This window comes from Diabrotica undecimpunctata, chromosome 9, assembly GCF_040954645.1.
Source record: "Diabrotica undecimpunctata isolate CICGRU chromosome 9, icDiaUnde3, whole genome shotgun sequence".
NCBI lineage: Eukaryota > Metazoa > Arthropoda > Insecta > Coleoptera > Chrysomelidae > Diabrotica > Diabrotica undecimpunctata.
This window is the reverse complement of record NC_092811.1, coordinates 16,771,999-16,796,036: the sequence shown is the minus strand read 5'-3', so window position 1 is coordinate 16,796,036 and position 24,038 is coordinate 16,771,999. Positions and strand designations below refer to the sequence as shown.

At 33.9% G+C, this 24,038-nt stretch overlaps 1 protein-coding gene across 1 annotated transcript in view; it reads right to left on the bottom strand.

Moving 5' to 3' along the window:
* LOC140449597 (lysosomal alpha-mannosidase-like) overlaps positions 1 to 15,777 on the bottom strand; it is a 42,581-nt gene extending 26,804 nt beyond the window's left edge. Inside the window, exons 1-6 of the mRNA XM_072542819.1 lie at positions 15,467 to 15,777; positions 9,386 to 9,473; positions 8,897 to 9,082; positions 7,129 to 7,334; positions 2,395 to 2,531; positions 532 to 671 (exon numbers count right to left, since the gene is read on the bottom strand). Coding sequence (XP_072398920.1) covers positions 532 to 671; positions 2,395 to 2,531; positions 7,129 to 7,334; positions 8,897 to 9,082; positions 9,386 to 9,473; positions 15,467 to 15,671 — 962 coding nt within the window. The 5' untranslated portion in view covers positions 15,672 to 15,777. The remainder of the gene's footprint in view (positions 1 to 531; positions 672 to 2,394; positions 2,532 to 7,128; positions 7,335 to 8,896; positions 9,083 to 9,385; positions 9,474 to 15,466) is intronic.
* Between the last annotated feature and the right edge of the window lie 8,261 nt (positions 15,778 to 24,038).

The following is a 24,038-nucleotide window of genomic DNA, read 5'->3' as shown; positions in this document are numbered from 1 at the left end:
TTTTGAAATTTTAACAGTAAGTAGAGAATACTTGGTTACCAACAATCTACCCAATAAAGAATGTGTTCTACTTTGAGGATGAAGTCCGTCCTTACTAGAGTGTTTATACCTTGTGGAACCTTTATACTGAAAATAATTTCAAGAGTCAATAGAAAAAGCAAAAATATCTAAGCACAAAATGCTCTAGAGCGTTTTTTTTTTTCGAAAAGTTAATAATATTAGACTTCTAGTACTCTTTGTCTATTGGTAATAATACCACCCTTAATATTTATACGGTAATTGCAAATAAATTTACTTTATTTAAGCATCAGTTGCGGGGGTCAAAAGTTTGGAGAACTTAAATTAAATAATGTTAAAAAAGTATTTTTAACATTTTTAAAAATACCATATTTTTTCCAAAATCAGTACAAATCTATCCAAGATACGTAAAATTTGCTTAATAACAAAACAAAAATTTACAGAAAATACTGTTGTGAGAATTTTGTATTTGAGAATTAATCTAACTGTCCCTATTATATTAAAAAAACTTACTTTATTAACTTATCCATGTTATCAAAATACATTGCAGATTGTTGATATTGAAAATCTCCACCCATTACGACCAAAATATTCTTGTTATCTTTGGAATAAAATTTAGCATACTCATCTAAAATATCCGTGAAACGGTTAATCTAAAACAAATATTAATCGTAATAGAACGATTTTATTAAGAAAAAGTTATAGTCAAAAATACCACTATTAAAGAAATGATAGGTCTTAATGGAACTTGTTTATGCAAATTGTATATATTTGGATTCATTGTTCATGAAATTGTTTGTCCACAAAGTATAGTGGCAAATTAGTTATTTAAAATCTTTGATATTTTCTAAAAGTACCCATTTTTACCTGCCTTGCTACGAAATCTATTGTTAGAATAGCCATTCTTATATAAATTCTAATCTACACTAATCTCTTTGTGAAAATGTATGAGTTTTTTTATTAATCAGTAAAAAATGTTTTACATACAAACCATTAACTATCCATCGAGAAAAAGTTGACATGGTTTGGACATATACAACGTATGAAGAAAACGTACAAAGTAGAAACAAAACTCTCTAAGCAAATTTGCACCTGCACCTTGTTGAACGATTGACGATGACCTTTGCAGCATTTGTAAATTCCTTTGTATGTCTTGAAATCCTCTTTGCATCGCCGAGTTACTATAAACACATTTTTAGAGTTTGTTTATATACCACGGACGCGTATTTCTTTAGTATTTTTCTTTGATCAAAGCCGCTCGATAGTGGGTTTCAAATAAACATCCATTTAGATCGCTGAGAAGGTTTTGCTGAAAAGATAATTGCGACACTCTCACTGAGGCCGTTGTCAAGGGCAATTGTTTTAGCGTTTGTCCAAATTTTACGTCAAATTTGTAATGTTTTCTTGTTTTTCGTCCGTTTTCATGGAAAATATGTAGTGTATTGTGGCAGTTAATAGTTCAGTTACAGTAAAAGTGAGGTTTGAATATTTGGTCAAGGAGAACAGACGTCGTTTAGTTTGGTCGGAGGGAACCGGCAAATTTGTAAAGAAAAGTGATTTTTACTCATTGTGATGTATCAGTTCTAAACGAGTAATTACTGTTTTTTTGTTTGTAAGCCGTCTCTCATATGAGTTGTTTGTAGAACGGCGTTTGCAACAAATTTGAAAAGTACCCACATGTTCCAGTTTCTCAAAAAAGCGGAGCTTCAAATTGTGAGTCCAGTGTCCCAATTTCAATCTTAAATATTCCAGAATAAAGTACTGAGGAACATCGTAGATGCGCCTTGGTACGTTAGGAACAACGACCTTCACCGGGACCTCAAGATGGAAGACGTCAATCAGATAATCAAGAAATTTGCAGGGAGCCATGAACAACGACTTTATCATCATGTAAACGTCGAGGCTATCCAGCTCCTCGACAATACGAACCTAGAAAGAAGGCTCAAAAGAACAAAGCCTTTTGAACTGGTATAATGAGTGAGTGAAAAGCAGAGTAAAGTGTTGTGCGAGTATGCATGCTAAATTTAATGCTAGTTATTAGAAATAATAGGAAAGATACTAGTGAGTAGACACCTAATTTTAAGATTTCATTAGTAATTTAAGTTAGAAACAAATTGATAATTGGTCTTACTGACCAGATTTTAATGTAAGTACACTTCTGTGTCTTTAGTAAAAAAAAAAAAAATAGTCAGTCCTAAGAAGCGTTTTAGAACATAATTCGAAATGTGAGATGCATCCTTTTGTTCGAGTGGCAGAGAGTTTAAATTCCAGTTCTTAGCCCCAGAAAATTTAATGTAACTTTAATGCAATCCAGGTAACTTTTTTGTTTGAACTTTTAAAGGAAGAATAAAAACTTTTGTTTTTTTAATCATTTACCTGATCGTCTAGGTTAAAATAGATGCTATCTTTATCATCCACAATTTGATCATTTTGACAACCTATGTCCCAACAGAAACCATTTGGGGCATCGTAACCTTTATTAGGGAAAATACTGCCAAATATAATGCTGTCATCTACAAAGAAAATAAAAAATATAATAAACAATTATACAGGGTGTTTCAAAAAAAGGTAACCCCGTCTCTAGGGTAGGTAAAAAACTGAAAAATAATTGGTTAAAATCCGTTAAATCCGTTTTCAAGATACAGGGCGTTGAAGAAAAAAAATTACGCATTTTTTACGATTTTGCCGAAACTACTGGCAACATTGTAATGAAATTTTATACGAATATGTTTTGGAAGCTGATACATCCCATGAATTTTTTTTATATCTGATTCTCATAGAGGGCGCTAGTTACACGGATCGTACTAAGTATTAGTCAATATAATTTTTTTAAGAGTATAATTATTAGTGTTCAAAATGCCCTCCGCTTTCGCGAATGCACAAGTCTATTCTTTTTTCTAAAGATTCCATTAACCTTCTAAACGGCAGGGGATCGGCTATGATGTCATTAAATTGACGTTGAATTCTTTCTTCCAATTCTTGGCGTGAATTTACCTCTGTAGCATAGACTTTTTCCTTAATACACGACCAAACTGCGTAGTCCAAAGGGTTAAAATCGCATGACCGAGGAGGCCAATGAATCGGATCTTCTGCACCTCTACCAATCCATCGATTCGGAAAATGATTACTTAAGCAATTACGACACCTTCTATCAAAGTGTGGTGGAGCTCCATCGTGCATAAAAAATAAAGATCTTCGCTCGTTTAGCGTTAAATCTTCTAATATCTCGAATAAGGAATTGTTTAAAAAATCAAGATACATATCACCATTTAAATTTCCAGGTAGAATATGATAACCTATTAATTTGTTACCTAAAGTTGCTGCCCAAACATTAACTTTAAATAAGTGTTGGTAATGTGATACCCTTTTGACTCGTGGATTCTCATCACACCAATAGTGTGCATTATGGGAGTTAAACATAACTTGTCGCGTAAAGGTGGCCTCGTCCGTAAAAAGAATGCATTTTAAAAAATTTGGATTGTGAGCTGTCCTTTGTTGCAATGTTTCACAAAAATCCACTCTAACCGGTAGATCATCTGGCAAGAGCTCTTGGACTTGTCTGTAATGATAAGGATGTAATTGCTGTTCTTTCAGTATCCGCCAAGTACTTGAAGAAGAAGTATTTGTTTGTCTTGCTATATTCCTTACTCTAACTGTTGGATCTTGATCAAGTAAATTTAAAATATTATTTTCTTTATTAATTGTTCTTGTTGTTCTTGGTCTACCAGAATTTATTTTATTTGGTCTTACATTCCCAGTTTCTCGACAACGTCGTTCAACGGCTCTAAATGTTTTTTTATTTGGTAAGTTTCGTCTAGGAGACTTTTCTGCATAACGTGTTACAGCTGCACTAGAACATCCTAAACATTCGCCTAAGGTTAATAACATGTTAGTGTATTCAACATTTGAGTACATTTTGATTTGATTTTACAAATAACACGGTTTCAAAACTCTAGTTATTGTTGATTTATCGTCATAACAATCAATAAATGTCAGATTTCCATGGCACACTTGGAGAAAATAGAGGTATACCTATTAGAACTTTGTCATTACTACCAGCATCAATTATTACTTCATAATTTTCAAATCAAAATATTCCGAAAACGGTACACAGTATCGAGTTTTACCAAGAGTACCTTTTTCGTGTAAAATTGAATGATGTTTAAGTTTACTTGAAATTTTGATTAATAATTATACTCTTAAAAAAGTTATATTGACTAATACTTAGTACGATCCGTGTAACTAGCGCCCCTATGAGAATCAGATATAAAAACAAATTCATGGGATGTATCAGCTTCCAAAACATATTCGTATAAAATTTCATTACAATGTTGCCAGTAGTTTCGGCAAAATCGTAAAAAATGCGTAATTTTTTTTTCTTCAACGCCCTGTATCTTGAAAACGGACGGCGTTACAAAAATTTTTTACTAAGCAAACCCCAATTATTTTTCAGTTTTTTACCTACCCTAGAGACGGGGTTACCTTTTTTTTGAAACACCCTGTATATCATATTAAGTAACGATATACATGGAGCTTATTGTTCTAAGCTTTATTTAGACCAAAAATTCTGGACAAATGTTAAATAAAGTAGTTGGATAAATTCTCATTATATTCAGTTTTTCTTTACCTTTAATTTTGTGCAAGGTTGAGTTATTATACGAACCATTATCAATTCCTTTTACAGACACATTAAGTCTTTCCCACTGAATCTTTTTTGTTTTTCCTTTTAAATCCCTTGTATAAACTTGCAAAATTCTTCATATGGAGTGATTAGCATCAACATCAACATCAAAATATGTTGAATATACATTAATTATCTTAACTTATGATCTTTCATTTTAGCATGAATTGGTGTTCTAGATTTCTAGTAGTACATATTGTATATACATTCTTATACTTATTTTTGTTTGTCACTTTACTTATCCATCTAAGATTTTGAATTTTTTACACACATCGTTCATTCTTCTTTCTTTTCACCTGCCGAACATTCCGTTCATCATAGCTATTATGACACTTTTATAAATTTTTTTCAGGTTGCGGAACTTTTTGGATTCGAGTTATGATCCATGACTCTACATCACGTAGATGAGCCGAATACGTAAGGCCTCCCGTCCACTGGATCCAGAAAGATTCGAACTGCGAAGGTGCGAATTCGGACGAAGGTCTGAAGAAAATCATGTGGACGCCGATCGTCTATTGCATCAGTATTCGTCCGAATTCTATGGTTTAATTATGGCTCTACGGAACGGTCTTTTTGATTCTGATCAAGATTTTCTCTTTTTGGAACAATCTGCTTTGATTCATCGACATGTCAGGCAATATAGACCAAGAAGAGAACTGTGGGTAAATCCTTTTTACGCAAAAAGAAACGAGCTTAAGGAACTTGCCCATTTGTAATACAATGCACCAAATCGACGATGACCACCACTTCTCATATTTTTAAATAAAAAAAGATACATTCCAATACATTATTAACAAATTCATCATCAATCAGCCAATCCCGTCCACTGCTGGACATAGGCCTCCCTCAGTTCTTTCCAGTGTTCTCTACACTGGGCCGCTTGTAGCCAGTTTCCCGCTACTCTTTTTATGTCGTCGGTCCATCTAGTCGGTGGTCGTCCTCGGCTTCTTTTATAATTTCTGGGCCTCCATTCCATAATTCGTCTTGTCCATCGTCCATCTTGTGTTCTGGCTAAGTGTCCTGCCCAGTTCCACTTAAGTCTCGTGGTTCTTTCGATGACGTCTTGAACTCCTGATCTTTGCCTGATTTGTCGGTTTGTTATGTGGTCTCGGAGGCTCACATTCAGCATTGCACGTTCCATGGCTCGTTGTGTAACTCTTAGTTTATTCGCAGATTTCTGCGTGAGTGTTAAAGTCTCTGCTCCATAAGTTTGTACAGACAAAACACATTGGTTATAAACTTTTCGCTTGAGACACATGGGAATTGAACTTTTTAGAATATGGCTTAGTTTGCCAAATGCTGCCCATGTCAGGCCTATTCGCCTCTGTATTTCATTTGTTTGATTGTCTCTATTTATTTTGATCTCGTGTCCCAGATATTTGTAAGTGTCTGTTTGTTGTATGGTATTATTGTCGATAGTTATATTTCCACTCATTACGAGATTTGTCATAAGTTTAGTTTTCTCAAAGTTTATCTTTAATCCTGCTCTTTTAGACAGACTTTTAAGCGAATGTAGCATAGAAACCGTATCCTGTAAGTTATCTGCGATTAATACGACATCATCTGCAAACCTCAGATGATTTAATCTTTCTCTATCTATATTGATGCCCATATCTTGCCATTGGGTGTTCTTAAATATTGACTCTAGAGCTGCCGTGAACAATTTTGGTGAAATATTGTCTCCTTGTCTTACTCCTCGACCTAAGCTGAATTTTTCTGTGTCTTCGTGTAGTCGTATACTTGATGTAGCGTTCTCGTAGATGTTTTTGATTAGTGACGTGTACCTGTAATCTATTCGGCTTTGATTTAGGGCTTCCAGTACGGTTTCAAACTCTACAGTATCAAAAGCCTTCTCGTAATCGACAAATGCAAGAACCAGTGGTATGTTGTACTCGATGCATTTTTCAATTAAGATCTTTATGGTGTGCAAATGGTCATTTGTGCCATATCCTCTCCTAAAGCCTGCCTGTTCTTTGGGCTGATAGAAATCAAGTTTAGGTGTTAGTCTCTTTGTTAAGATTTTCATAAAGAGTTTATACATATGTATAAACATATACATATGTTTATACAAATTCATACTAAACTCGAAAAATTAACCGTTCACAGTCCATTGTATCAATCTCGCGTCATCCAAGTTTCGCACTATTTCGCAGTTAGATCTCAACATGCTGGGATCGGATGCGGCATCATCCGAATTCGGACGAAAACGTACGAACGGTACTGGCCCAGTGGACGGGCTCCTCTTTAAACCACGTGTTTGGAACCACGTTTTAGATTTCACAGCTTTCCGGATCGAGTGGACGGGAGGCCTAAGATTTTATTAAACGAACTTTTATTTTTAATTTTATATCGTGACTGGGAAATACTGTTTTCATTTGAACATATAATTTAAAAAAGTAAAATGCTACAGAAAACAGTCAGACCATTACCTAAATTAGCACTTCCTTGCCAAGCAAAATCCAACCTGTGTTCTTGTTCCCTTATTGAGCGATCTGAATGGTCCAATCTACTAAAGAACATTCCATTATAACCCATTTGAGCTAGAATGGAAGCTTGCTCTCTACTGTGTCCAAATGGATCTATTTGCCAACCTACTCTAGATCTTCCACACTTACCTAGAGTTTCTTCAATTATCCTAAAAAACAATTCTTTGTTATTATCTTTAATGTGTAAAAAAATACATTTGACCTCATTAATTCTCAATAAAAGTGTCTATGTAAACAGGTTTCACAGACAAGTAGGACAATCGTTATAATGCTTTGTTAAGAATTTTACAAACAAAACCAATAATTATATTTTTTGTTTTCTGCTGTTATAACTTTACTAAAAATATATTATATTTTTTCCTTCATGGTATTAAAAAATTGAACTTAAACTTTTTTGGTGGCGGAGAAATTGTGTGTTTCCATTACTAAGATGACAGCTTACTGAATAGTTCAAAATAATGATGCCAAGATTCATTGCCAACAATTATTATTAATAAAAGAAACTCATTATTGTTTTGCCTGTGTTTCGTGAGATATTGCCAAGATAAATCCATCCGCGAGCTTTTTAGGTCCTCTGGCAATGTGTCTCGACCGAGTCGAGACACATTGCGTAAAAACTTTGCTGTAACCCAGCTTGTGTACGATACTATGAACAGATCATGTATGAGTATACGCAAGTATTTGATACGCAAAAGATGCGTATTCATGGTAAGATTATTCCCAGTAGTGTCTTTAAACAACGTTTTAAACTGCTCAAAATTAATTGTTAGGTGTGGGTTTTTGAAGTAAAATCTGTTTATTTTTCAGATGTGTAATGACTTGGTTTATGTGGCATTAAATTTTAAATGTTCTAAAGCCATACAATAAACATCATCTGAAATTTTTCTTTGATTTCCGTGTTTTCCACGTTTTTCATCAAGTGGAGTTTTCCCAACATTTTTTTTCTATAATATTCACACGCTTCACTCCTACTTGATATATGTCAACAAACAAGGAACGGCACACGGGTACATCACAATCAGAAGTTTTAAGTTTGTATTTCCGGTGATACTGTCTGCTAATTTTGGGATTTTCTATCTTTCTTTACCTTTCTGGAGGCTCCACTAAGACCATACAACCTGCCAGAAGAGTGTTTTTTTTTTCTTTTTTGAACCATTATCATAGAAAGAGTCAAATAAACGCTTTTGACCTTGAGAAGTTATTTTTGCAAAACATTTTTCTACACAACACTTACGGACAACCGAAAATACCTTACTCTGTACAGTTTTTCCTGTAAATTTTAATACATACTCCTGTCCACTCTGTCTCTTAGATTTTGCCAAGTTTTCTTTCCAATGGTCTTCGTGAACAATTTTCTTTTTGGCACCTTCTAACACCGCGTTAACTAAAATAGCGTCACGTTTAGCCATTGCTTGAAAATACACTTAAACTTACAGTTTGAAATATAACATAACCTCAATCACATTGTCAGAAATTCACCAAAGCAGAGTTAATTTAGAGGCACAAATCTTTCTCAGATGTGCCAACACTTCTCTAAGTTTTTGTGATGAGTGTTTTTTAGAAGAAGAGCCCTTATTCTAGGCACCGCCTTAATTATTCCCAAGGTAAACCTGACCAAACATTGTTTTCAATTGAACAAGTCTCTTAAAAAGTTTACTGGTATCATCTGAAAAAAAAAAATTAAATTGTTATCTAGTTTCAATATTTCTACCTGAATCCTAAAGTAAATTGGTCGATAGTTGATTGATAATTAGTACAAGCTTCATCGTTCATGCTCCATCCTCCACTAACGATTTCAAGCTGTCCATTATCTACAAGATTTTTGAACGCAAGTTGCATATTTTCGTCTTGTTCCTTCCACCATTTATAAAAGAAAGCTGTCTCCACTTGGATATACCTGAAATTTACCCACTATATAAATTTTTAATATATTTTTGTTTTGTAAAAGTTTTATTATTAATGACGGTATTCAAAATTATGCCCTTTTTAGTGACAAAATGTCGACAACCACATAAAAATTATAATATAGTGCCAAAATTTTTTGACATCAGGTTTAGATAGTTCAATGTAATGTATCGTTTCCTTTCCTCCTACTTCTCCGTAGTTTTTCTGATTTTCAAAATATTCGTGAAAACCTCCTACTATCAGCAGATATAAGTATTTCCACTTTAATAAACTAAGTTATACTAAAAATCCTTACCTTCTGTCCGCATTTTTCTGCAACTCCTCTACTACAGACGTTATTATATTTTTTACAGCTATGGGAATTCTAGTAGCAATTACGTTCACTAAAATTAAAAAAAATATATATTTTTTAATTGTATTGAGCATAATCTATTCTGAACGGAATTATAATAATCTACATGGGCTTCAAAAGTATTCCTTACACTACGATTTTCGTCTTTTCGGTACGATCGCTACAATCAGAGAGACCGGTATTCCTTGAGGGTGGGGTTAGAGTGGGAATAGGAATTAATACTAAGGGTTGGATTACGTTAGGAAATGATTTTGACGTGACAACGTCTTAAATTAGGTTGTGGCTCGGAGTCATTTAAGAAAAAGTGTAACGCCCGCTCACGTCTGTTACAGTGAGTCACCGAACGAGAGAGAGGCCCGCCGGACCGGCGAATGCCTTGCGTCTCTCTCTCACTCAAACATGATCGGTCCGCTGCGCGCGGCACTAGAGAATTAGGCGCGTTGAATCGCTAAAGTTGAAAATCGTTGAAAGTATCGTCAGCTGTGTCTGTAGTGAAAATGTGGAGTGCTTACAGTGTCCTATTTTAGGGGGAACCACCAGTATCAGATATAATTTTAGGAAATTACCTAGGGACCTATATTCTTTTATAATATTGCTATGGATTTATCCATTTAATATTGAGCAATGATTGTAAACATTCTTTATAGTTTAAACTTCAATGAAAATTATTAACTGTGTCTAAAGACATATATGATATGAGGTAATTTACCCAAGAGTATTAAGTATAATGAATATACATAAAAACATAATTTTGTTTTCTTAGGATTTAACATTTTGTCAGCACATTATCTCAAATTCACACTTAAATCAATATGTTTTTACTATTAGGTCTGTTGAATGTTTGTTCTTTACACAAAATTTAGTCTATACTTCATATTTATTAAAGGCGGTAAAATATACATTACAATTCAGTTGTTTATAAACCACTTTCAAAGCATAAAGAACCTTTTAAGCTTTGTTTATATTATTTTGTGTATATTAATTGAGTTAATTGGAGTAGCCCACTTTGATACAAAAATACAGTCAATTTATGGATATTTTAAGGTGACAATCTAAAAAAAGCTGATTTCCTCCCATGCATTTTATTAGAAACACTTGAAATTTAAAAAAAATTTAAAAATCGTAATATGTAAGACCTTAATCGTGAGATCGTGAGATTTGTCTTCAATTCGTGAGTAGATTCGTCATTTACAACAACTACAACAATAAAGGTAAATAATTGTACACTAATATTTCATTATCGTAAACTATGATTGATTGATTAATTGTTAGATTGACACAAAAGTTGAGAAACTGAGTTTATAGCGGCAATTCCTTGTTCCTATTGTGCAATTTAATAATATTCATATCAATAAATATTCTACCGAGAAAAAGACGTTGTCACGTAAAATCTTCGCCCGTAAAACCGACTTTACAGGCAACCGATTTTTTTTAATATTGAGGCTGAGAATTAAAGGAATTAATAGAGCGAAAAATAGAACAATATTTTCGGGATGTGAAAAATTGTACACCCTGTACACAGACGAGTCTAAAACTGCAAAACGGTTAGGAGCATTATAATTTAGTAGTGGTGGAAATTTAAACATTTCTATTTCACTAAAAGAATATGAACCCTGCCTGGGGGTCCTGAATCTCTAGTCCGGATAAAAGAGTATAGTTGATGGGTCAGGTTAGCATCCTACCCATTGTAAAAGAAAACAAGGCTCAAAGAACCGATATGAAGCCTCAAAACCAAACGAAACCTAAGATGACGAACCACGCAAAGAAAAGGAAAACGAGAAGGAAAAATAATCCCATAATCAGATTAGCAACATGGAACATTACTTCTTTTAACAATAAAGACCAAGAGATAATACAAGAACTGGTAAAAAAAACGTAGACATTTGAAGACAACTGTTTAAAGAAAAGGAAAATGATAATCAACACAATAATCTATCTGAATTAGGACACGAAATAGAAATCAGTTTACAGGAAGTAGAAATAGCCATAAATTCACTCAAAAATAGAAAGTCACCAGGACCAGATGGAACAGCCAACAAAACATGGAGGAGAAAGTTTAACCCTAGAAATGACAAAACTTAAACAAAAACTAATATTGTACTGCAAGATACCCAGAAAGGAGATAAACAAGACCTCAACAATTATAGAGGTGTAAATCTACTGAACACCGCATTGAAGCTTATTAAAAAAGTTCTAACCAACAAAATCAATAAACTAACAACTTTATCAGATGAACAACAAGGATTCAGATTCTAAAGATCCTGCGTAGTGGCCGTATTTGTACTAAGACAAATCACAGAAAAGGCCATCGAGTACAATAAACCAGCACATCTATCTTTTATAGATCTAGCAAAGGCTTTCGATCGCATCCAAGTCGAAGACGTTTTACACCTACTGTATAAAAGAAACATACCAATCAATATTATACAAACCATCGAAGACATCTACTTCCATAATCGAATACAGGCAAAGATAAATGGAAAACTAACACAGTGTATATCAGTACAAAGCGGAGTCAGACAGGGTGACTCGTTAAGCCCACTTCTTTTTAATATTATAATGTACGAAATATTACAAGCGGTACGTAAAGGTCATGGCTACAGAACGGAAAACAAAGAATTCCAAATATTATGGTATGCAGACGATGCCGCATTAATCCGAGACAGAAGACGAGCTCCAAAGATTAATACACATCTTCAATATAACAGCCAAGAAATAAAATATGATAATATCAGCAGAAAAAACAAATGTATGACAACATCTAAACACCCACTACAATCTAAAATCGAAATTGATGGGAAAATAATAAATCAGGAATCAAGGTTTAGATATCTGGGAATAGATAAAACTAGTTACGGAGATGTTGAAGGAGAGGTACGACAAAAAAGCTTTAAAGCAAGTAAAGCGGCGGGTTATCTTAATGAAACAATCTGGAGGAACAAACACCTAAGACAAGATACAAAACCAAGAATCTATAAAGCAGCAATTAGACCTATATTAACACACACGGCGGAGACAAGACCTGACACGTCTAAAACGAGACGACTACTAGAAACAAAAGAAACAAAAATACTCCGACGAATATTAGAGAAAAGTCTGTTGGATAAGGGGAGAAGTGAAAACATAAGAAGAGCATGCAATATAGAAGACATACATGGATGGGTGACAAAACGGAAACAGCAGTGGAACGAACACATTCGTAGAATGGCAGAGGATAGGATAGTACGAATAGCACGAGATAAGTCACCAAATGGACCGAAGAAGTATTGTCACACCAAGAAAAATATGGTGCGATAATTAAAACAATTTAGGAGGCTAATATTGAAGAAGAAACAGGCTTTAAAGCCTACATACAAGAAGGAAGAAGAAGAAAGAAGTAAAAGAATATGGCATGGAAAGAGCTGATGAAATTTCGAGAAGAGCATTAGGTACAGAATATTTGGGATCAGAGCTGGCAGTGAGGGTACAAAAAAGATTGTCCGCGACCAAAAAAAAAATTTGGATTCTAAGGCAATATAACTCTCAGTGAGAAAAAATACGCTGTCAAGCAAATAGCAAAAGTTATAGGTAAAGATATGTGCTAATACGGCTAAAGTTCTGTGGAAATAAGCAGAAATCAGCTTAGGATCGTAATAGGCTTCCTTACTGAACATTCCCTAGTCAAGGGACCTCTATATACAATGGGACTATTTCACAGAGTCAGCATTGTCTTGCGTGTTTGTAACTCATTAGAGTGCAGGCAGCAAATACTTTTCTAGGACGATCGAGTAATTACAAAAATATATGTTGTCTATTTTCTAGGTCTGTAGGAACTAATGTAGGGTTAGATAATGCTGGAATTAATTCTTCTTCTTCAGTGCCTTATCCGGTCCGGATGTTGGTGATCATCAAGGCTTTCATGGTTTTGTTGACTGCTCTGCGAAACAGCTCCGCGTAGGCCATCTCAAACCATTTACGGGGTTTTTTTAAACACGATATTCGACAGTGTCCCGGTCCTCTCCTGCCAAATACTTTATCCTGCATGACGAGTTGAAGAATTCGATATTTTTCTTCGTCCCGCATCACGTGTCCAAGGTACTCAAGCTTACGTATATATATATATATATATATATATATATATATATATATATATATATATATATATATATATATATATATATATATATATATATATATATATATATATATATATGTATATTTAGGGATTCTACAGTATTCACTGCCTTCCCTCGCTCAACCGTTTCCATCTCTCTCTGTTGTCCCATTCTCCATCGTTTAGGCCTCTCTTACTCATAGCGTCGTCTACTTCGTTCCTCCAGGATTTTCGGGGTCGTCCTCTTTTCCTCCATCCTATGGGGCTCCATTCGGTTATTCTCTTTATCCATCTGCTGACGCTAGTTCTTCTTACATGTCCATACCACTTTAGTCTTTTTTGTTCTATATATGTTAGTGTGTCTGTTTCTATTGATGTTCTTTGCTTTATTTTGTTATTACTTCTCCTATCCATTCTTGTTACTCTGCAGCATCTTCGCAGGCATTCCATCTCTGTTGCTACTATCTTACTGCTGTTTTTCTTGTTTATGATCCAATTTTCAGCCCCATATGTCATAATACTTCGCACTAATGTTTTATAAATCTATGTTTTTGTCTTCATATTTAGGTGTCTATCCCACCATACTGAGTTAAGTTGTCGGATTGCTGTTCTTGTTTGTCCTAATTGTGTAATTTCTTCCTCTGTTGTTGCCTTTTTCGTGATTATAAACCCCAAGTATTTGAATTTATCCTTTCCTTTGATTGTTACGTTGTCATCAATCTGTAGATCTTCTATGGCTTCTTCACTTGTAGATAGGTACTCTGTTTTCGCGAGGTTAATATCTACACCAGCCTTGGTATATTCTTCTTGTAGTTTCTTTATCATGTTGCTGAGGTCGTCTTGGTCTTGTGCAATCACTACTTGATCATCTGCAAAGCTTCAAGTATATAGGTATTCGTTCTGTACCGGTACTCCCATGCCTTCGCATTTTCTTTTCCATGTAGTCAAGGCTTTCTCTAAGTATATTTTGAATAGAGTTGGAGATGTGGAACAACCCTGCAGGAGTCCTTTTGTTGTGGTGAAGTCTCCTATGATTCTTGTTCCCGTTTTAATGGACACTTTATTTTCTTTATACAAAGCTTTTGTAGCTTCTATGAGTTCCGTCTGTATTTCTAATTTGTTCATTGCATTCCATAGTTCTGACCTTGGTATAGAGTCATACGCCTTTCTCAGGTCCACAAATGCCAAGTGTAAGCTTACGTTGTTTCACTAAATTAAGGACTTCTTTATCTTTTCTCGTACGCTGTAGGACCTTAACGTTGGTGACATGGTCTACATACGATATTATTAGTATCCTCCTGTAGATCCACATCTCGAAGGCTTCAATCCGCTTTTCTATGGCTTGCGTTTGTGTCCAGGCTTCAACTTCATATTGTAAAAAGGAAGAAGGCATCTTGGTTGCCAAACTGAGATCACTGCAGCACAGCAAGGATCTCAATTTGATAAATGTAGACCGTGCCATTTCAATTCTGGATCTAATCTTTTGAGCTTAGTCCCATTGTGAGTTGAGGGTAGTTCCGAGGTAAGTGAATCTGTCGACTCTCTGGATCTCTTCGCTACCTGCCACTAGTGCCCCGGGATCTAAATTTGCACGGCTGACTAGTTTTCTTAATATTGGAATTGATATCATACGTAAATGCAATGATGCAAGATGTACACTAAACTAACTGGATAAAGTAAGATCGGTTTATAATAGAAGACTTCTACAAAAAGGCCATAAATGTAGAACATACGAAAATTATTAATCAAGAAGTAAACTACTCGATTTATCACAGATAACTATTTCGCATTTCATTCTTTATGTATGAATATTATGTTCGTGAATGATGCTAGTATTAAATATGATATATTTAACACAGCGTAATTTTATACACGAAATTAATATTTTAAAATCAATAAATGATATTCTTAGATTTGAAAATAATACTTACAACCATAGTAGTATTCATCAAACGATTTCAACCAGCCCACATCGTCATGGGAGTGTGGAACCAAGTGGATATTAATTCGTTCTTTATCTAATGGATGACACACTACACATCCTACTTTGTTTTCGGCCTGTTCTGTAGATACTTTACAATATACCGTTGAGGAAAATGCAGCCAGTAAAATTATAGTAAGAACAATCGAACCCATGATGAAGATTTTCTTTCCTAAACTAAATGTGCTTTCAGATGCTTCATAAATTTTTGTTAATGTTTCCTGTGATTGTTATTTTATCAGGTGAAGCAATTAAGATTATTAGTGAACAACGTTTTTATATATCGAGATTAGTTTTGATTTGATTTATCTTATAAATATACTAAGTTTATAGATATACAAATTATTTTGTGTGTAGTACAAATTAATAGACACTTTTGTTTTGATATCATAAAAATAGAATATTTTTAAATATTTTATTTTATTTTATGAATATTATTTCAGTCGCCTAGATTCAAAACCCGACAAGTCCAGGTAAACTAGATTTGAGATAATGAAGAAAAACTTATAAAATCTATATCCTATTAAATAAGGCAGCGACTTTTTGAGAAAATTGAGGTTTTTGATAATAATACATAAAAAAACACTTTGAAAAAATCTAGGGACCCCCAGAAACAGGCAATTGTATGATATATTTTGGACATGTCGGGGTTTGCAGATGAATTTAATATTTTGAAAGAAAAGAAAATCGAAATCTATTAGAAAAATAAGTTTAATTACTCAACAATGCAAGATAACATTTATCCACTATTTTATATTGCAAAGCTAACTGTTTCTGTTTCGCAATTATCTTCCTCTTCGTTTGCCTCACTGCCTTGTCCCTCCTCTATAGCTTCGTGGAATACTTCTTTGAAAAAGACCAGTTCATCTCTATCTTGCCATCCCTTTCCGTAGTGTTTCTCCAATAGCTTAGTAATACTTTTTTTCTTATCTTCTTTAATCGCTATCCCAGCCTTCAGTGTTCTTGGACTAATGTGCGAGACTTTTTTCCCTCTTTTGCATAAGCTTTTGGGTGCGCATAAGTCAGTTTTGTAAAATGCCTCACCCCCTATAAGTGGTACTGTTTGTCCTCTTGTAATGATTACTCTCTTTGATTACTTTTTGAGTTTCAGCCTTCCAGTCCTTAATTGCAACACCAGTTCCAGCTGTGTAAACAGTGGCAAACTTTTTGATTAACTTTACATATTCATCAGGATGAACAATTACCGTGTGTTTTTTAAAAATTCTTTTAATTTGTCCAAACACACGATCAGGGGAATATAAAAATGCCCCACAACGGGAAACACTATCTCAATCTCCTTTATTTGTCTTGGAGCTTCAAACTGAAGCCAATAGCTCAGCATTGTGATGACCGTGGAATTTTTATTCTGTGCTCCACACCCATCGCAAATAAGCCGAAGAAAACGTAGGGAGTGGTGCAAGAACGAAGATATTTCGTTTGAACTTCTATGATGGTCCAACTCCGTCCAAACAAATGACGTAACATTTTCTGGAGTTAATTTACTTTTTGAAGATCCACAAACTACAGTAAGGTGATAAAAATTAAGTTGCATACTGAAATAAGCCGACTGATCCGGAAGTTTTGGTAGCGCCAAATTCTTCTGACAATCAAATGAAAATGTGACCATGTCGTCTCTTTCTTCTTGAAGAAGTCTATAGAAACTCTCACTTCTTACTTTGTGGAGACGTTATTGTGCTTCCAGACTAGTTTTTTTTTATTCGTCAGTCTCGCCTTTTATGCTGAATTTGTACTGTAAACAAGTTGAACACAAATCTGTCTTTGGAGTTTCCAAACCAACGTTAAAATTTTTGTTAAAATAATCTCTAAAGAAACATTCTTTGAATTTAAAGTCTTCGTTTTGGGCCATTTTGTCGTTGTATATACTCCATAATTTTAACATACTTAATTCAGCATGCAAATGAATTCTGTTGAATGATTTTGAACGGCAATAATGAGATTCCGCACATTTTAGGGATTCAATGAATTTTTTTATAGATTGTTTTTTACCTTCGTTTTTTTTTGTCCAATTCGATCTCCGCCCCTTCTTTCGGTAGGAATAAGCGAATGCTTCTTGTAGTTTTTCATAATGTTTAAAATTTTATCGTTTTTAATTCCCATAATACTTTGGAAAGCTGTTAGGCATACAGGAACAGTTAGGCTGTCACTTTTCTTCAATTTGTAGGATAAAATACAAGATTTTGGTTTATTTTTGTTGGCTGTTCGTTTCCTTTGTCTTACCAGAATATGTGAGTCAATGTGGCGTAAAATGAACATGTCATGTCCCCTTTTATCCTTATTTTGATAAAAAGCTAAATGGAAGTCTCTTACATCGTTCATTGATAGTTGAGAAGTACATTGAAATGATTGATATGGCTTTCCCTTATGGCCACAAGTGGGGTACACGGGTAATGTTTTGGCAGCATACCTAAAAATAATTATTTCATCACAAATAATGTACTAATTTATTGTAATATTATAGGTTATACCTTGCACGTTTTGCCTTATCTCTGCTTGTTTCGACCTTCGCTCTTTTTCGAGCCTTTGTCACATCACACTGTTTTACATTAATAAACTGTCCAACAGTATTTAAAGTTGCCAATGAATCCGTTATTTTAGCAATTTATTACACACACTGCAAACAACTTACTTAAAAGCATAAACTAAACTGATCTGCTTGGCTAACAAGTTGTCAACCGAAATTAGGTGGCGAGTAAAATACTACGCGTCTATTGGCGGATTGGAAATGTCGGCTTTTGCATTTAAAACGAGAATGGACCTGTCGGTATTTGCATCTAAGGTACATTTTTGGGAGCCCATAATTATCGGATATGTCGAGATTTGCTTGATAAATGTATTATGGACTTGTAGGTTTATGTATTTCAAATTCTTATATCTAATAAAAAACGTTTTGAAAAAATTGTGACTTGTCGGGTTTTGAATCTAGGCGACTGATTTTATAATACTTATGAAAATATAGTAAAACTACTGTTCTTACGTCCTCAATTTTCCTCGCTAGAAGTGTTTTCTCTTACAAATAGTTTACCAATAGGTAGGAAAGATATGGTATTAGGGGACTACCTTATTAGTGGATAAAATCTTACTTAACAGGACGTAAACAAAAAGTAGTTGTAGAATCTCAAGGAGTCAAGTACGTCTCCGATGAGGGCTCTCTTACTATAAGCATCCCACAGGGCAATAATATAGGCCCTTTGTTACTGGTTTTTTATGTTATTGATCCTGCTATAAACATTGTAAAAAATAGAAACAATATTCATCTAGTAAACTTTGCTGATGACACAAATATATTAATCTTCAGGATCGTCCTTGAATAACCTTCTAGATATTGCCAATGATACTTTGGAGGAGGCTCAGATGTGCTTCAGTATGAACAGATTTAAAGTAAATAAGGAGAAAACAAATCGTATGATTTTCAATACTAAAATGAACAGCAGTATCATACCAAGTAGTGTTCAGATACAAGAGGAGGAAGTATTTTTAGTAGATAACACCAAATTTCTGGGTATACATTAGGCCGGGCCGAAAATTTAATTGTTTTATTTTGCTACAGAGCTAGTTGCCCAAAGGTGGTGATATAATTAGTAACGGGGAAAATCATTGACAATACGTCAGCTTAAGACTTTATTGTTTTAACAGTTTAATATGGTAAGACAGAAAACTTTAGATCAACTTACTTTTAGATCAAGTACTTCAAATTCTAATATTACTCCTCTTCCAAACTATACCCCCATAAAATTTAAATACACAAAAAGAAACTTTTGAAATGTACATAGAACATTGTACATTGAATATTTTGTATCCTGATTAATAAATTTTGATTGAATTACAGATAATCCTCTTAATATAACTTTTACCGTGGAAGAGCTTACTCACTCTACTACCAGCAAAAAATCGGCGCCAGGATCAGAAGATATTCCTGTTAGTTTCTTACAAAATCTACCAGATAATAAAAAAAATATCTCCTTAGCCTATATAACACAATTTGGACAAATATTGAGTTTACCACAAAATGGACGAAGGCGATAATAATTCGATTACTAAAAAAAAATAAATTACGAACTGATTCTGATTCTTATAGGCCAATTTCTCATCTTCTTGTTGTTATATAAACATGATGCTGTCTGTTTTTCAATGAACCTCTAGTAAGTTATTGTTCCATCGTTTTCGTGGTCTTCCTACTGATCTTTCTATTGGGGAAGCGTCTCTTGCCGTCTTTACTACTCTATTTGTTGTCATTCGGTTTATATGATCGTTCTATTCTACTCTTCAATTTCTTAATCAGTTCTTCCACTTCCACTGTACCTTGTATTTATGTCATATATATGTACTTCTAGCTGTGTCCCATAGTGTCTTACCATCAATTTTTCTAATTGTTTTCATCTCTGCTGTTTCTAACATGCTTTTTGTCCCCTCTGTATTAGGTGTTGTTTCTGCAACGTATATCATTATGACTGTTGATCATACGACTGTTTTATAAATTCTGCCTTTCGTTTCTTTCCCGATATTTTTCTTTCTTCATATTGTTTCATTTAGGCAGCCTGCGGCTCTGTTTGCTCTATACACTTGATCTTCCACTTCAGTTTCGAGCTTTCCGTAGCTAGATAATGTGATGCCTAGATATTTAAACTCCATCACTTGTTCTATTATCTCACCTTCCAGCTTCAATTTACATCTTAGTAAATTTGCTGTTGTAATCATGCATTTTGTCTTACCAATACAATGTGTAAAATCTTAGAAAAAATGGTAAGAAGAAAAAATTAATAATCCATGATCAAAGCAGCTTCGCAGGACCGACCAGATCCACCATAGATAATTTTTAATAGACCTGAAGTCCGAAATCATTAATCATTTGCAATTAGGTACGTCTTGCTGTCTTTTTGGATATAACAAAAGCGTTTGACATGACTTGATCGACATACGATATTCTTAACACGTTTAGTCATTTGGATGTCAAAAGTAACATACTATATTTTATTCATGATTTTCTTATTAAGAGACAATTTGAAGTTAAGATACATGGTACAATATCCAACATTAAGTACCAAACAAATGGAACACCTTAAGGATCCGTTATTAGTTCAACACTATTCTTAGTAATGATAAACAAAATCTTAGAAAAATTTAAAAAATTTGTTAAGGCGAGAATATAAGCTGATGATTTAGTTATATATTCAGGAGAAAAAATATTCTTTCTATACATGATAACTTACAGTGTGCAATAAATCACCTTGAAAACTGGTTAAAAGCTGTAGGATTGCAATTTTCAATCAAAACCGAATGTATTTTATTTTCAAAAAACGGCACTCTACAAATCCAGATCTTAAGTTATATGGAAACAATTTTTATTTTTAGCAATCATCTTTGATAAGAAACTATCTTGGAAAAACCATATTATGCAAATCAAGCAATCTTGTCAATTTGGTCTCAATTTACATATTTATTCTCATATTTACAAATCACTAGTATAATCAATGTATTTATCAATAACATTCGATATGCTGACGATACTGTGATAATGGCAAGAACAGCGGAAGATCTACAACATTTAGTTGAAAGTATGAATGAGATATGTAATCATTACGGCATAAGGATGAACGTCAAAAAAACCAAATATATGACATTCAGTAAGAATCCAATACATGACACTAGTATCGCAATAAACGGTACCCAACTTGAAAAAGTAAACGACTACAAATACTTGGGAACCCTCATCAATGAAACAGGTGACCAAAATCACGAGATAAAAAGACGTATTGAAATTGCAAGGTCTACCTTTATAAAAATGAAAAAATTATTTTGTAATCGTGATATTAGTATTCAGCTACGAACTAGAATGTTAAAATGCTATGTATTCAGTACTTTGCTTTACGGTGTTGAGGCATGGACTCTTAAACAGAAGAATGTTAAAAATCTTAAAAGCTTTGAGATGTGGTGCTACCGCCGTATACTAAAAATAAGTTGGGTGGATAAAATACAAATGAAGAGGTAATACGCAGAATAAATAACGATCCAGAAGGTAAACTAAATATAAAAAAGAGAAAACTTGAATACTTTGGCCACCTGATGACAGGAAAAAAGTACACATTCCTGCTAGATATAATGCAAGGAAAAATCCAAGGACGCAAAAATCCAGGCCGTAGAAGAATGTCCTGGATGAGAAATTTAAGAGAGTGGTTTGGCTGTACCACTAACGAATTATTTAAAACAGCAGCAAATAAAATTAGAATCGCCCTAATGATATCCAATCTCCGATAGGAGAGGCACTCAAAGAAGAAGAAAATATGATCAAAACTCCATTTTGGATCAGTTGTATACTTATCAACTTACAAAAATACAGCACTAAGAATAGCTACATGAACATTTTGTACTAGTCCCATTAAATGTCTACAATGTTTAACCGGGGAACCACCTTTAAATTGTAGAAGAATATATTTATGAGTCACTCGACACTGGGGAGTAGGCAGATTGAGACCTCAGTGCCGAGAGACAGTTCTTGCAATATAGAACACGATACTGGTACGTCTCGAGTGAGGGGAGTAGGCAGATTGAGACCCCGAACTCGAACCGAACCGTATCCCTCTTGATAATGGCTCCAAAATGGGTGCCGAAACGTCGAGTTTTAAATTCTTAACGCGATTCTTCCCGAGAACTCAGTAATTTTCATTTATCTGACCGCGGAAACTTATCCGAACATATATATATATATATATATATATATATATATATATATATATATATATATATATATATATATATATATATATATATATATATATATATATATATATATATATATAAAAAGGACAAACCTCCCTTTTACGAGAGAATCAGAAGATATCCCTTTCTCTCCATAATACTCAATTTCCAAAATTTTTTGATCAGACAAATATAGTCACAGCTCCCGCCTGGACCTTTCCTCCTGCAATATGTGATCTAACTCATTCTAAATACAATAAGCTTGAGGCCCATGCAATAATTATTCAATTATTTTACAATATACTTTTTTCTTTCCCAGATCATTGTCATACATTTATCCAAAACTATTGATTGTGGGATCAGTAGTTATAACTACGAACATTGTATTGCAGCTCAAATTATCTTCCAGTTGCAGTGTTTACTCTGAAGAATTACACTCAATTCTGCAAGCCCTCATTTATATAAATCTCCAAAAATGTCCAAATTCTGTCATAATTACCGACTCTTTCAGTACATTACATACGGTGGAACAGTTATATAAGTAATCCTATAGGTATTTTAATAAAAGAACAATTACATTTTCTAAACAACATGGGGCAGCAAGTACGCTTTATATGGGTAGCACAGCTACCTAATCTCCAAATAAAATGGGCCTATATGTGACTTATGTAACTGCAACATGAATGGAACACATAGCTTAATAGAGCGTCCTAAATAATATATTAGTGAAAGACAAAAACACTCACTACCTAATAATATAAAAGCAGTCTTGAAGACATTGTAAATTGACAAATATGTTTAATTACTTGAAAGATATTAATGTTTTAAACAAACTGTAACCACAGAATACACCATCCCAACCAGAAGAGAAACGAAGGGCTTTCTCGCAATTCAAATTTCTTTGCGCATGTGCGAATCCGCCATGTTCTAATTAGTTTCGTTTTTTGTTGTCAACCTCAAAATTGAAGTTTGTTTACCTATTGAGAAGTGTCTTTTATTGTTTGGTGTTTGTTTTTTAATAGTTAGTATAATTAATTTAGTTAGTTAGTTAGTTAATTTGTGTAATAATCTTATTGTGATGGCTGCACGAAAGGGAGGGTTTTATTGTGTTGTTCGTGGGTGCCCATCGAAATCTGGTAAAGAAGTTAGTCTCTTTTCAATACCGAACCGACTGATCGTAGCAGGTAAACAAATTAAATTTGAAATTCAAACGTGTTACAAATGTTATCTGAATGTTTATATTTTAGTTAAATACCCTTTTTTAAGAGCTGAATTGTAGCTGAAAGCAGCCAACAGGGAAAATCTGCTTTCCAAGGATGCTGAATTGCATAGGAATTATACAATGTGCGAGAAACATTTTGAACCGATGTACATGTCCAAAGGAAACAAAAAGAAGACCTAATTTGGACAAGCACTTCCTACGATTTTCTCGCACAGCCAATATTCAAAACACACAAACGAACCATTAAAGAAAGTCATAAGGCTGGAAGGTAGATACTCTTTATTTATTCACAATTATAGTGCCTCATTATAAAAGTCATATAAAAATCAGTATCTACTAATATAAGTTGTTTGTTGTTTTTCATCATATAAACAGGATCTGGAATTGTGAAATTTAATGATCGTCTATCAGCCTTATTAAGAACATATATCTTATGGTTACATACTGAGTAATATTTATGTTGTGGTTTCAGGTACAACTGAAATAGATAATGTGCAGCCAGTTGCATTTAATAATCCTGTTGACAAACATAGTACTATATCTGATACTTTGATGGAAGAGTTTCTGGTAACAGGTAATTTTATTT